Raw genomic sequence first — 15,247 nt, 5'->3', positions numbered from 1 at the left:
CATCCTTTGAAGAAAAAGTTACAGGGATTTTGAATGGCCATATATCACGACAACCTAGGAATTGAGGTAAAAATTTAAGGGTCATCTCACTCATCCTATATTCAAAGTGGATTCAGGGTGTTTTACAATTAGTGTGTAGTGACTGATTTAGTGTGTAATGAAACAAAAGAAATACTGATTTACATAAATTCTTTGAAACTTATCTAAATCAGATTTTTACAATTTAGTATTTATAGTTTAGTAATTATTACAGTTTCGTTTAGTATATTGAAATGAATGGTTGAGTTCGGACTGGGCAACACCAATCACCACGTTTATTGAAAACTCCATTCATATAGTTTTAAAAAAATGAATGTGAAATTAAATTTGATGAGTTAAACTTATGAGTGCAGTAAGTTATTGATAATTTAAAACAATGCAGGATAAAATAAAGATTTGAAATATGCACAATATGATAAAAATAATGAATTGAGTTCATCATAATTTTTGCAAAATTCATAAAGAAAAAAATCGTTCGATTTTACAGTCTTGTACTGTATTGTTCTCCTTTACAGTATGAGGGTGAGTGGTTCATTATCCCCCCCCCCTTATCTTCATTTTTTAGTTGTCAAAAAATTGAAAAAAAATTTAATATTTTCCTTCCTTATGATGTTTAAATATGAGTGATTCTTGTTTTGTGTGAAAACTCATGGAGATAGCTTGTCCTTATTCTCTCTCTCTATTTTTTTCTCTCTATTTTTAAATAGGATTTTAAAAATGACCGAAAATCGTTTATTTTTTTCCCTTTCACATTATGTTTGAACACCCCGCATATTCAAGTGATCATCCGTAATTAAGTACATCATGATTTCTACACGAGATATAATATCACACAAAAGTCATAATTTTCAAAAATTTAGAAAATCATATTTCTGGATGATGAAAGAATTTTAAAATAAAACTGTTTCTAAAGTGTTTTATAATAAAAAAAAGGTGCTATAATTTATTAATAAAGGTGCCAGTGATTAAACAAAACCTTAAAGGAATATTTTTCTTGAAGTTTTAATCAGAATGTTTATTGAAATGTCAAGAACTACAAGAGCACATCAAAACTTTATACAAATAAATTCCAGAATCAGTTTTGTAATGATATCACACTAATATGCGAGAAATTTGATGAATTGAAAACATTATAAGATAAAAATCATAGGCATTTGGTTCCGAAAATACATAGCCTTTAAATTAATTTCCCATGCATGACAATTTTGATATGATAGGCAAAGTTAAATATTTTACTACGAATATTTTCCGTACACCCAAACCAAAAAACAATTATAGAGAGCAGTGATTGCACAAAACAGTTTGATCACGATAAATTACTTAATCGAAATATCGAAAGCCGGGGAATAATAGTTTATCTAAATATTGATACTTCTCGATTAAAAAAATTTAGCTAACGAGATTTATGGAGAGTAGCCCGCGGCGTTTTCCCCATACAATGATCGCTAAACAAGACTTGTGTGGTAAATGATTTTTGAACTTTCGTGGATTTAACCCTTTCGTGACTTTTATTTCGACCAGGGCCGTTTTAATAGCATGCAGGGCCCCCGGGCACAAAAATTTTTTAGACCTCTTAAAAACGAACTAAAAAAAACTTCACATACGTAAAATAAATCATTTTTAAGATATGATGCAAAAATTTTAACAAATTTAAACACATTTTGATTGCCCCAAAAACTCAAAAGAAGCATTTTTAAACTATGCATAATTTTAAAATAAAAACGTTTGAGATGCTAACCAGTTGTAATCCTCAAATAATGAAATAATTTTCAAAACAATGGAAGTTAATAAAAATAATAAATTAAATAAACATAAAGGTATAACAAAAAAATTCAAAAGTTATGAATAATTTTTTTTTAAGCTAAACAGTTATTAAAACATCTTTCAATGCCCAGATGAAACATAAAAATTTGTTATTGCAGGCCAAGAAAATGTATACGCCGCATAGTTGTGCAACGGAATCTATGAGAAATATACCTATAACGTTCGAATATGAAAGCCAATAAATGATATTGGAGAACCCAATTTTGGAAGCACTTCGGAGACGCACTGAAATCGCCAGAATCTTAAGTGAAAAAGAAGATACGAGTTACCAAGGAACAGATGGAATTGTCACCAAAATACAGACACGGAAAGGAACTTCGTAGTGGTTTATTCAGAAGCGAGGACTCATACCAAAACGGACGAACTTCGGAAATCGTCGCCAGTGGAAAGGAAGAGCATTTGAGGAAGCACTGTCTTGGAAGAATTTTAATGGAAAATCGAGGTGCAAAAAGTCAGTCAAATGCACAAAATTTCAATGAGGGGATGAACCAAAAGTCTAAAATCAAAATAACAGAGGTTCCTGCATTGAGCAAGAGTAGCAACTCAAGTTGAACAATTGTGTAAGCACAACTTGGCCTTAACGGAAAATTATTGAAACCGTTGGTTGTCTCAAGACTGAAGACAATGGTGGTCAAAAAATGATTGGTCAAAGAGATGCCAACACAAAATAGGCAGATAATATAAAAAAAAAATTGTCTTGGATCAAGAAACACTGAGATAGCGCATCTTTGTAAGCTGAAAATGTCTGCAACCGAAATAATAAGGGGCATTAAGATACAAATCGGCAACAGAAGTAAGTTTGAAATTAACGAAAACATTCTGAAAGAAGGTTTGAAAAATGCGTAGCTGTTGTGATGACCATTGACGATGGAAACCAGCGTAATGAAGATAAAGTGAGAAGTTGGCAAAGTGTAGTCAAATGAGCACTTCCTGAGAGCAGAAGAGATGAAATGGTGAACTTTGTTCCCGATAATGCTACAACACAGATGGAAGTCAAGAGAATATTCCAAACAAAGTTTCGTTGGTAGCACTTAAACCTATAGTGCATCAAAAGTTCATAGTAAGTCTCGTAGGAATAATAAATTAAAGATAAATGCACTAGGTACTATGAAGAAAAAGGTATCAAAGGAGGAAAAAAGCCAAACCTGTTAAAAACGAAAAAAAATCTTAAGTGAGAGTATCAGTAAAGAAGCAGGGTACTAAACAGTTGAAGAGAAAAAAGGAACCTAGAAAAAAGAAATGGTTGGTTTCGTGGTGTTCTATACACACATAAAGATATGAATCAAGCAAAATGATCGCACATCGAAGTGTGATAAAACTGGCAACAAGAAACAAGTTTGGAACAGTAAACGAAAAACACGATCAGAAACTGTAATCGAATGAAGCAAAATGATCGTTTAATGTAGAACAATGAAAATTGCAAGAAACTTGAATTAATTAGGATCCTGAAGCAAGGTATACTCAAAACTAAATACATTTGGAAACCAGATATGAATGGCCAATGCAAATGGCGATCACTGTTTTGGTGATGGATATATAGAAAGAGTATAATGCGAGTGGATCTAATTGAAGGTTTGGAACAAGTACTAGAGAAAGGAAAAATGAGAGAGAAAAATCAGACTATAATATATGAATTAAATGAGTCTCGAAGAAATTTTTTTTTTTTATTTTAGGAATATTTCAGGGCTTAATAGTTAGACTTGAATTTTGAGGAGAAAAAAATAACCTAATTGAAGTTTGTGACAAAGAAAAGTACCTGTTGGGGGGAAAAAGGATTGAGTTAGTGAAAATAAAATAATAAAAGTATACGGTAGATTTACACTCAACTAGTGTATTTTCACAAAACAAGGTTACGATATTTGTAACAAGATTTTTTTTTTCACTTTAGTTAATTTAATTTTGTTGGTTTATTTATAATAATTTTCTTAGAATAAAAGAACGAAGCTTTTTGTAAAGTATCTTTAAAACTTTTTAATTAACGCAGAACGAAGTTTCAACCCGATTTCTATTTTATTTTGAGTTAATCTTTGGAGCATTATGTATCAGTAAGGTAAAAAAAAAAAAAATTTGTTTTGTTTTTATTGCATGTTAGGTTGCCATTTTATTTGAACCTATTCGAGTATTAACAATTGATTTTATAAAGAAACGGTTAAAAATTGAGATCGCAAAAAGTGTTTGATTATTTTCGTCGCAAAGACGTTGAAGTGTATTATTTAATAAAAGTAATTTATAATAGAAGTATGATGAAAATACATGACCCAGATAACTTACGAAGTTCAAAAAAGAAAATAATAATAATAATAATTAACTTGATGTCACTGTATTTAGGTTTCAGTTTGTAGTTCATATAAAAATGAAATTTAATTGATCAGTGTGTATATTTTTTATATATGTGTGTATATATTTGTTACGATACGTTTGTTATAAAAAAAAAATCAGAAATTTAATCTTGATTAATTTATTTAAGAGACATACAGCGTCCAATAGAGAAGAAAAAATTCCTTTTTTTTATGTATTTTTCGCCTCATAAACTCACTCAAAAACGATTCGCATCAATAATCGTTTGGTGATTTTTACGACACCCCAGCTTTTAAAAGACGGAGCATATGAAAAACAAGATCGAAGGATAAACAGTAATAAAAAGTTCTACTCTAGACGAAGAAAAGCTCTACTCTTTTATATGAAAGAGTATTTTGGATAAGAAATATTTTTCTCTAGGTATTGCCAGGGTGCACAGCGAGGATGATTTTTTTTGTTTAAAAAAACGAAAGGATTGATTTTCTATGTAAGACACAAAAGGAATGAGGGCATATACTGTTAACATATATGCACAGGAGGTGTACATCTCTGTAACTTTGTGTCTTTCAGGAATGTCTTTTGGATTCGTCTATTATTAAATAAAATAATAAAAAATAAGGAATATTTACTAAAAAAATTACGTGGATGAATATTACATGGGAAAAATTATTAAATGCATCATAACATTTTCGAGGTATGGTAAAATACACAAAAAATAAATACCACATTAAGGAGTCCAACAAACTTTCGATCGCTCTCCTGACTAAACTGTTGGAACCATATTTCCCAGATTGCGACTGATTACTAACAATTATTCATTTTTTTAACAAATTGAAATTCCTTAAAGAAATATTTCTCCAAATTTAAGTTGTTTATTTTTTTTTTCAAATTTCATTTGCACAAAGAAAATTGAAAACAAGAGGATTTAAGTTTTGTTTATATCCATCTAGGTGTTTACATAATATTTATATGACCCGTGTTGCTATCCCTATAATTTAAAAAAAAATTTATATCAAATTTTATACTTGTAAAATAACACACCCGTAAATGAAACGAAGACATTTTATCTGATCAAAGCTATTTTGTCACTGGCCTCTCACCCGACAGGCTACTTTTTTAGTTATTGCATTAATATAAGGTGCATATCTTGTTAGTATCACAATATACATTTTATTTTACCATAGATAAAAATTGCCTAAATCGTAGGTACCACTTTTCACATTTAATTTTTATCAATCGCAAATCACTGCTGTTTAAAGGCTTGAGTGCTGCTTTTGTTAAGACTGAATCCTTTTGGGATTCATTACCAACTTTCTTGTTTGGACATAAGGACATTGGTTGATTTCAAAGCGGAAGGTACTTGGGGACAATATAATTTCTAAACAATAATTGACCAACCGCAAGGCTCATCATCAAGTGTTTTTTTTTTTTTTTTTTTAAAAAAACCTGAATCCTTAGAAATCATAGTACGATCTAGGCACCTTTCCTTTATATTAGAAAACTTCCAGGAGTTAGTTTTATTTAAACCCCATTTATGGAATATCGCTAAATTTTTGTTAAGTAATTGACTACATTGAATTGATATTTAGCAGAATGTCTATCCTATTTTTAATAGTTAAAAGACGAACCGTGGATAATCAACCATGGTTGTTGTTAAGTGAACGACCCCACAAATGGTACATTACATAACATATTTATAATTCTCATTCTTCTAGAAATCTATCATTTTTGTTTTTACCGCTCTTTGTCATGTTTCGAACGATCTTTAGTCATTTTTCGAGCATCTTCCAATCGACGTTGAAGTGCGTCTTCACTCTCTTTCTGGAAGCGTAGTCTTTCTTCGTAGTAGGCGGCCAGCCTCTGCCTTGCCAGTTCTCGTCGATATTCCTCTTTGGCGGCCTGGCGCTGTTGCACTACTTTTAACGCCAACTTCTTTTGGGCCTCCATCTCAGATTGACTCAGTCGTTCGTTTTCTCTCTCTTTCCTCCACTGTTCCACCTGTCACAAAAAATATCAGAGAACCTTTTAATAGAACAAGTCATTGTGAGACGAATTGAACAGGCATGAAAGTGTTAGAATAGAATTTTTTTTTTCAAAAGAGGAGACTTGTGAATGGTTGATCGTGTAAAGCTAGGTACAGATGGCGCTAGGGGTTAAAACTCATGGTAACACTCAGTGGCGTACGCAGAATTTTTCAAGGGGGGGGGGGGGTTCATAATTTTCAAAAATTACTAAAAGAAATTCGAGTATGTAATAAAGCATTATTATTTCCCTAATTTAGACAGCTAGACAATTTTGACTTTTTATTTCGACAACATTGTTTAGTTAAATTTTGTTTTTATTTTTTAAGTTTAAGAATATAATTTTTTTTATAATAAGAGGTAAAATATTTTATTTTTATTAAAAAGTAGGAATAAATCAAGCCAGAAAAAACTACTCATACTGTAACAGCTACCTAAATAATAACCATATAAATGTGAATATTCCATAGAAAACCAATGAATTTAACTAAAAAATGACTTACCAACAAATAGGGAATTAAACCAGTATACAAACACGCTAAAAATTTATTGATTTATACTGTAATATCCAAACGACGGGGTTTTTTTGCAAGTTCGTTTAAAATGTCTTCGACAGCTGGGGTAAATTTTCTATGAATGCTTAAGAGCGCCAATCCATTCATTCTATTATTTCCCGTTGAGTTGCGTAAATAAGTCTTCAAACGGCGCAAAGTCGAAAAGAATCTTTCGTTTGCACTCGTTGAAACAGGTAGAACGACCAATATTTCTAGGAGTTTGAAAATGTTTGGTGTTATATCTTTATTGCACATTCCAAGAGCATCCGCCGCAGTTTTTGGAACACTACCTCCGTCTTCACTAATCCTTTTTAATCTTTCATACCAGAGTTTTAGTTCAGACTTAAGGCTTTCTTTACAGGTATCCAAATCTCCAGCGTAAAATTCCACTAATGCTTCAAAAGCCTTTATATTTGAAGGTTGGCAAATGAAAGGATCAGCATGTAGAAGACACTGAAATCCTTTCAAAATATCACGATGCGATACAAATCTTAAGTCTAATTGTGTTATAAAATTTTCTATAAATGGAATAAAAACACTAACTCTGAAATATGTTTCCGGTGTCGATGAGGGAAAATTATCGCAATTTCTCTGTCTTCCCGTCATTCTAGGGATTTGCATGGAAGTGGAAGATCCAATGCTCGTTAGCATAAGAGAAGAAGAGCTGAATATTTCAGAGAATGTTTCAGTGGCATTTTCACGCATTAATTTTAGATCTTTAATGACATCTTCTGCAAGAGTCACTGCCTCTATCAATTCTATGCTAGTTTTTTGTAGGTATCTACAGAGATGGATTGTTATGGTGAAATCTTTGTAAATGCACAAAAGATATATTACGAACTGGCAATTAGATACTGTGCACAGTAAAGAATTAGCCTGGGTAGCTGATTCCTTATCCTTCCATTCTGATATTTTTTGTAGTGTTTCGGTGATACGCTCGAAAAGTTCCACCACAGCGGTTACTGAGTCGTATCTTTCCATCCAACGGGTTGCACATAGCTGTTTAATTTTCTCCCTCTTAGAGCTGGTTTCCATCTCCTCTATTGCTGAAGATAGGACATACTGTCTTTTTGGCGTATTTAAAAAGTCGTATAATGTTTTAATTGTCCCTAAGCAATTTCTAATGCCAGTTATTTCGCATGCATTTGATACAGCCAAATTGAGGCTATGAGCAGAGCAATGTACATAGAGTGCTGATGGGACAATACTTCTTACGTGGGCTTGTACACCATTAATTTTTCCACTCATTGATGCAGCACCATCGTACCCCTGTCCACGTAACTTTTTAAATCAACTTTCATAGACTGTAATTGGTCTATTATTGTTGTTGCTATTGCTTTTCCGGTTAAGTCATGCACCGGAATGAATTGCAAAAACTGTTCGTTGATGTTAAAATTTTCTTTATCGACATATCGAACGCATAACGATAATTGCTCTATACCTGCAATATCAGTTGCTTCATCTGCAAGAATGGAAAAGCAAGTTGCATCATTAATCTTGCTGACTAGTTTTTGCAGGATTAAAATATTGCAAACCTCAATAACTTCGTTCTGAAATCGAGGGCTGGTATACTGAGCATTTTTTCTGCTTGACTCTAAAATGTTTGTAAGAGTCGAATCGTTCTTACTCCGGAAACGAAGCAATGCCCGAAAATTTCCGTCGTTCTCTTCACCTGGTTGTTCAGCAATTATTCCCGAATCCTTATGTCCTCTTAGAGCGAGACCTTGATTTCCACAAAATAGGATGGTTTCAATGATTGGAGTAATGTTTTTTCTATTTTCTAATTTTCTTCTGCTTGCTGCACTGTCAACTTGTTTATCCACAGGTTTCATCTTTCCAAGTAAAATATCGTTTAATGTCCCAGCAGTTTCGATCGATTTTTTGTGATAAAGACATTTCTCGTGTTCAGAAAATCGCTCTACAGCATTTTTCCAGTTGTCAAATTTTACATTGCACAGCTGGCCTAAAGGTTGCTTTCCAGAACCGGCACCACTTGGGGCGAAAAGTACACAAAATATGCAAAAAGCACCACCCTTAACCTCTGAATATGCAAGCCATTTCCAGCGATAAAGCCATTTGTACTGAAATTTCAATTTTCTTTTTCCTTTTTCAGGAAAAACAAATGCTGGATTGGGTTCCCAAACATTTTTAAGTATATCCAGTTTTTTTTATCCTCGCATGTATTATCTTCTGAAAAAAGTCCAATGTCATATGGGTGGGAAGTAACACTTTGAGGGCCGCTTTCACATTCATCAGATTCTGTTACGCTAGAAACGTTTTCTTCAACGGAAGTATAACATTTCTGTTCAACAGAAAAACTAACATTGGTACTAGATGCTGTCACCTCACTAATTTCATGTCGTGATTTTTTCTCAGAGTAATTAAAAATTGTTAAATTCTTGCGTTTTGACATCCTAAAGATCCAAGAACAGCAAAAATATATACATATATATTGGCACAGAAATATCCGCTAAGCCACGATCTCAAAGTTTCGAGCTGGAATGAATAACTTCAACGAGCACAGTGTCTCCAAAACAAAACAGATTTAGATACAAGCCCCGAAAGACAGACAAGCGGCAGAGATAACTCTTAGTTTGACTAACTAACTCCACTGTACTCCGTTCCCCCTTTCATATAATTTTTTTTACCGCATCTACAAAATTCTCGAATTGTCTCAAAGACGACAGAACGTCTAGGATTCCAGACCTCGCGAATGCCAGCCAGTCACGAAAACTATCGCGAATGGCAGGACAGAAAGGAACCAGCGATTGGAGCTCGCCCGTAACAGTATCACGTGAATTTGGTTTCAAAAGTACAACCCTATAATAGTAAATGTTTTTTCAGTATTCTGAGAAATACCGTGAGAAAAAAAGTAGGCATAAGACAAATAAAAATATATAGTCTTAAAAAATAATAGCCAGCATAATTTCTACTGAAATTTTTATTTCTGTCTGTATTATTTTGTAAATTCACTTTGTCCGAGCTCAAGGGGGGGGGGGTTTAAACCCCTAAACCCCCCCCCCCTTGCGTACGCCCCTGGTAACACTTCCAGGTTACTACTTCCGATTGATTTTTACGGCTGAGCTTGAAAAAAAAAGCGATATCCAATATTATTATACTTGTAGTGTTTACAATAGAATGCGTCCTTTACATTTAAATTTCAACAGAACAAATAATAAAATAATTCGGAATACTTCGTAAGCATGCTATGATGCAACTGAAAAAATATCAAATGGTGATATTTTACAAAAGTATAGCCAAATAAGAAATAATACTCAACCCATGTCAAACCTTATACTTTATGTTGTGATATCAATTTTCTTAAATTTCTTTTAGGCTCACGACCTGCTAGAATTTATAAATTACAGAAAACTCCTATTAATGGTAAAATTTTACGCTTAAATTTAAACACAAATCATAATAATAAGACTTCTTAGAATACTAAGCCCGTTTACACATCACCTCGTAAGCAGAACATAAGCGGAGGAATACACCGGAAGTTTTCTAAATTTCTTCCGGTTTTAGGAAGCTTGCCATTGTTTACATTCAGTCAACAATCCATATGGTAAGATTCCCAGAAATCCAGGAAGACAAAGTCAAATGATGCGGAGAGATAGTGAAGCACGTGCGCTGCATTTTTGAAACAGTTAAAAACGTTTGTATTTTCTTAGTATTCAACAATGGTTATAAAATAAAATCATGGTTGTGGTGATATTTTGAACAACAGTTCTATGATAAAAGATGTTAGACTTACTCTCTGACGAAGTACTTCGCACTTGAATTTCTGCCGAAGGGCTTCGTCTCTGTTGAGTTGGTGAGATTGCTGTGCCTGAGAAATTTCTGTCACCGCCCGCAGCAGCCAACTCCATCTCTCTCTCGCCCAATCGTCCAAGCATTTCTTTCGACGGTCCTTGTGGAATCGGTTGTTCTGATACCAGGTCTCATACGACATCTGTAACATCAATCAATTAGGGTGAATTGAACAGAAGTATTTAGCAAACTTATGAAAGCAGGTCGGTTGTATCTTATTCTTGCCTAGTCTTAAGGCCTGTTTACACTGTCTAAATTCTTGAATCCGAGAACTTGGAGGAATTTCTCTCTATCCAGGAAATTGGATGATTCGTCGACAGTTCTTGAATGTCACTGATTGGTCGGATGAAAAACCTGCGCATGCGCATTGTTCATTTTTAACATTATAAAATCATATTTAAATGAATTAAAAATTGCTAAATAAATTCAAATAAAATCATAATAACATAAATAGACCCTAACACATTAATTTATTTGGATTAAAATACATGGAAACGGACAACAAAATGACAGAATCTGATGCCTACTTGTTGAAGTCTCAGAATTTTAAAAGCTGATTGCGGGAGGAAAAACTTGGATGGAAAGTATAATATAATCTGCTATCATCCACGGACTTGGAATTGGAATGATTGTTTGCGCGATTCCAAGCAAATCAAGTTTCCATCAATTTCGATCAATCTTCGTCCAAGAATTTGGGTCGTATAAACAGGCCTTTATTCGGTATTCGCATCAATTTATCGCGAGTACAATTCGTCGCCGGCACAATGTGTCGTAGATACAAGTTGTCGTGAGTACAATTTCTTGGAGTTTAGGTGAAAGAAAGCTACTTACAAAGGCCCTTGCATTCTCAGCAAAGGCTAACTTGTGGTCTTTCAATTATTACTAAAGCACCCAAGTCGGGAGAATAGATTTTTTTTTTTTTTTGCTTATTACTATTTACAAGGGGACGAAGGGAAATGAGTAATGTTTGAGCAAGACACTAATCTTTCAACTACGACACAAGCGAGACGCCTTACTTTCATTTTTTTCAAATGCAAAAAAAGAAAAAGAAAGAAAGAAAGAAAAAAAAATTGGATTAGTCTTTAGCGCCTGGCATAAAAATTATTTTGGAAAAAAATGTACCGTGCGCTAAAAAAAAATCCCTAACTTTTGATTTAATGATCGAATCATCATATTCTAGAACTCAATATTAATAGCTAATTATCGATATTAATCTGGTGACTCGGGTTCAAATCCCAGCTATGTCTGATCGATACGATTTTCGCAGCCGACTTGCACCGACCACTGAACGGTGCAAAATATTTTCAGTGGTAGACGGATCATGGGTTTGAGTCCCCTTGCCATTAGGCTTATCATAATTTTCGTGATTTTCCTCTCCATGTAACGCAAATACTGGTTAGTTCCATCAAAAAATCCTCTCCAGGAGTTCCTTTGTCTTCTGGATTGGGTTCAAAATTACAAGGCTATGAAGTTGAACATTGGTAATCGTAAACTCGAATTTGGCTCGGCTGTTCAACGATGGTTATAAAATAAAAATATTAATGGTTCGTAAGCGTTACCTCAAATATGCTAATTAATTTGCGCAGACGATATTTCAAGTTACGAAATTATACACAAAAACGCACTTTCTTTGAATATCAGACATACTTTTTCTTCGACCAATTTGGATTCTTTTAAATTTTGTCTTTTACCATATAAAATTACATTCTTTAAAATGACTTCTCGATACATGGTGAAATACGCAGAACGTAAAATTAACAGTAAGATGTCCAATGTTTGAATCACTCTCTTGTCTAAAGTACTGGCACTATATTTCCCACATTGCTATCCCCTATATTTCAAGGTTCAGGAATCTGAATCCGTCCAAAAAGAGGCATATTTATTCAGAGAAAATATGTTCTGGTGTTTAATTTTGTTATTTAAAATATGTTTTGGCCAAATTAGTTAGCATATTTGAGATCACCACTTTGAACCATTAAGATTGAGTTCTAGAATTCTAAGATTCGATGTTGTTGAAGATTCTATGTCGAAAATGTTTTTTTTTTTCTAACTGTTCCTAGGTTGAAAAATATCTTTTTAAGTAGCATTTATTTTGGGTAAGAAAAATATTTACATTTGTCATAACATATTGGTCGCAAGAAATGTAATATTTTACACTATTGTTGTTGAAAATATTATATATATATATATATATATATATATATATATATATATATATATATATATATGTATATATATATATATATATATATATATATATATATATATATATATATATATATATATATATATATATATATATATATATATATATATTCTCTAATATTATTTTTTAAGCTTAATAAAATTCTAAAGCATATTTTCAGTAATTATTATTTCGTCTTATTATTAATTCATTTAATTTTAGTTTTTGCAGCAGTATTTTTTTGAATTTACAAAAAGAAAGGTTGCTAAACATAGACTAATATCACGAAAACAAAAGACTTTTTTTTAAACTGACATTATAGACGTCTCATCGCGGAAACTGGGGCGTTTTATTGTATGTGACCAGTAATAGTTTCAAACAAAAACATTTTAAAACAAAATGAAAAAAAAACAGGTTATTCTAAATTTTTTAGCCCCAGCGGTGATATCTCAGAGGCAGACTTTTAACTCTAACCAACTGAAATTTTATCTATCCTATTTATATCGACGAATGATCGCTTTTCATATAAATATTATATTCTGACAACAGAGGCACTGGCAATGAAAGCAATTATCATGTCATAACATTCGTTTTCGTGTTCTCTTCCTTATTGTCGAACAGTTCAGTGTTCAAGAGATACCATCCCAAAACTTTCCTTCAGACCCTAGTTCACTTATATAATATATTTCTTTCAACCTTTGCACTGACATTTTAGAGCTAATTTTTTTCTTGAATAGTCCACCAATAAGTTTGTAGCCTATTTTGTAAACTAATAGAACTGATCACATCGTAAATATTTGCAATGCCGCGCACAGAGCCAGAGCTCGAATATTTAGCCAGTGCCGCGTAGGTTACCAGCAGTGGGCGCTCTCAGTACAATCTGATGACATTTCCGCAGAAAACTAAAGATGTATAGTAAGCTTGAGATTTCGGTGCACTTAAAAATTTCATATATTTCCCTACCCCAAACGTATTTGCATTGTTCTTTTCATATCGTTTCGCTTTAACCTCAACTTTTATACTTCATTTCAAATGAGTAAATGTAAGGCTGTAGTAGACATAAATAAGAGTTCTTATAAAAGTGATTTTCGAAACAACTTTAAAATGAAATACGTAGAAGCAGAGTTAAACAACTATCGTACGAAAAAAATTAATACTTGTTGACATAAGTTAGGCCTATCATAATTACAAAATGAAAGAAATCTTACCAATTGTCCAAGTGTCTTGTGAGGAAAGGTTCTCTTCAACCTGTCAAAGACGAGAGCCCTTCTGTCTGGTAAATCGGGGGGATATTGTTCAAGGATGTGTTCGAACACTGCGCAGTCATGATCATTCCATCCACCAGGACAAGCCCTAGGGAACATGTTAGAAATCGAACACCAAATTAGTGGACACATCTGTCTTATTTATTATAATATTCTAATAGTAAATAGGATGAGGATACAAAGATTGCAATCTTAATGATTCTAGAGGATAATTTACAATATGCTATTGAATTCATTAATTCGAACACTGCGTAGTAATGATCATTCCATCCACCAGGACAATCCCAAGGGAAAATGTTACAAATTGAACACCAAATTAGTGGACACATCTGTCTTATTTATTATGATATTAAACAAAATTAAAGAAAAAGAAACGAAAATTTAAAAATAAATTTTTTTGAAAGTTTACTTCGTCATTAACATTTGTAAAAATAAGGTAATGATTTGAAATTTTTGAAATAGAAAAAACTGTTGAGGTTGATTTTATCGTCCAGTATATTTTTTTGGAAAAAAATGTACAATGCGCTAAAAAAAAAAAAAACTTGAATAACCTTTGATTTAATGATCCTATCATCCAGCTCTAGAACTCAATATTGTTGGTTGAGCTGTGATGTACAGCACTCACCTCCCAACGAGGTGACCCATGTTCAAATCCCAACGATAACTGGTAGATACGAATTCCGCTCGACACCGACCACAGTGCTGACATAAAATATAATCAGTAGTAGACGGATCATGTGTTAGAGTCCTCTTGCCGTCAGACGAGCCGTAGGAGGTTTTCATTTTCCTCTCCATGTAAAGCATATGCAGGTAAGTTCCCTCACAAAGTCCTAAACGACGATAAATTTCTCCCAATATTTGAGTTAGGAGTTCCCTTGTCTTTTGGATTGGGTTCAAAATTATAAGGCTATGGAGTTAAACACTTTTAGTCCTAAACCCAAAAATTGGGTCGGCTGTTTATAAAATAATCTGTGTGAAATTAACTTTAACGAAATAAATGTTTTACAATTTTGTGCAATTTTTTTGAAATTCAATTAATAGTTCAAGAGATAATACCCCGAAAGTAAGAATAACATTAAGAGATCCAAACTTTCGATCTGACAGATTCGAAAACTAATTAAATTACTGAAACACTATTTTCGAGATTGCAGTTACTCCCCCCCCCCACGTCTGCTTTACTACATTGCGTGATTTCTCCCCAGCCCAATAGGTTAAGGTAGATGAGCAGACTAATTTGAAAATGGAACACTA

The 15,247-nt window shown here is 33.0% G+C and overlaps 1 protein-coding gene across 8 annotated transcripts in view; it reads right to left on the bottom strand.

Annotated features, from left to right (window-relative positions):
* LOC107449987 (coiled-coil domain-containing protein 148) overlaps positions 1-15,247 on the bottom strand; it is a 53,863-nt gene that overhangs the window by 10,031 nt on the left and 28,585 nt on the right. For 4 of the 8 annotated variants that reach the window (XR_015433216.1, XM_087161789.1, XM_087161787.1 and 1 more), the window contains 3 exons: positions 13,940-14,084; positions 10,491-10,688; positions 5,900-6,159 (listed from right to left, as the gene is read on the bottom strand). Coding sequence is in view for 6 of the 8 variants with exons in the window: in XM_087161789.1 (XP_087017915.1) it covers positions 5,900-6,159; positions 10,491-10,688; positions 13,940-14,084 (603 nt within the window). In the remaining 2 variants the exon portion in view is untranslated. Of the gene's footprint in view, positions 1-5,899; positions 6,160-10,490; positions 10,689-13,939; positions 14,094-15,247 lie in introns of all 8 variants that reach the window. The other 4 variants (XR_015433215.1, XM_087161791.1, XM_087161786.1 and 1 more) reach the window with 1 other exon arrangement.

The sequence above is a fragment of the Parasteatoda tepidariorum genome, chromosome 4 (assembly GCF_982258835.1).
Source record: "Parasteatoda tepidariorum strain Cologne lab strain chromosome 4, Ptep-v5.0, whole genome shotgun sequence".
Classification (NCBI taxonomy): domain Eukaryota; kingdom Metazoa; phylum Arthropoda; class Arachnida; order Araneae; family Theridiidae; genus Parasteatoda; species Parasteatoda tepidariorum.
The sequence above is the reverse complement of the archived record's forward strand: the minus strand, read 5'-3'. Positions and strand labels throughout refer to the sequence as shown.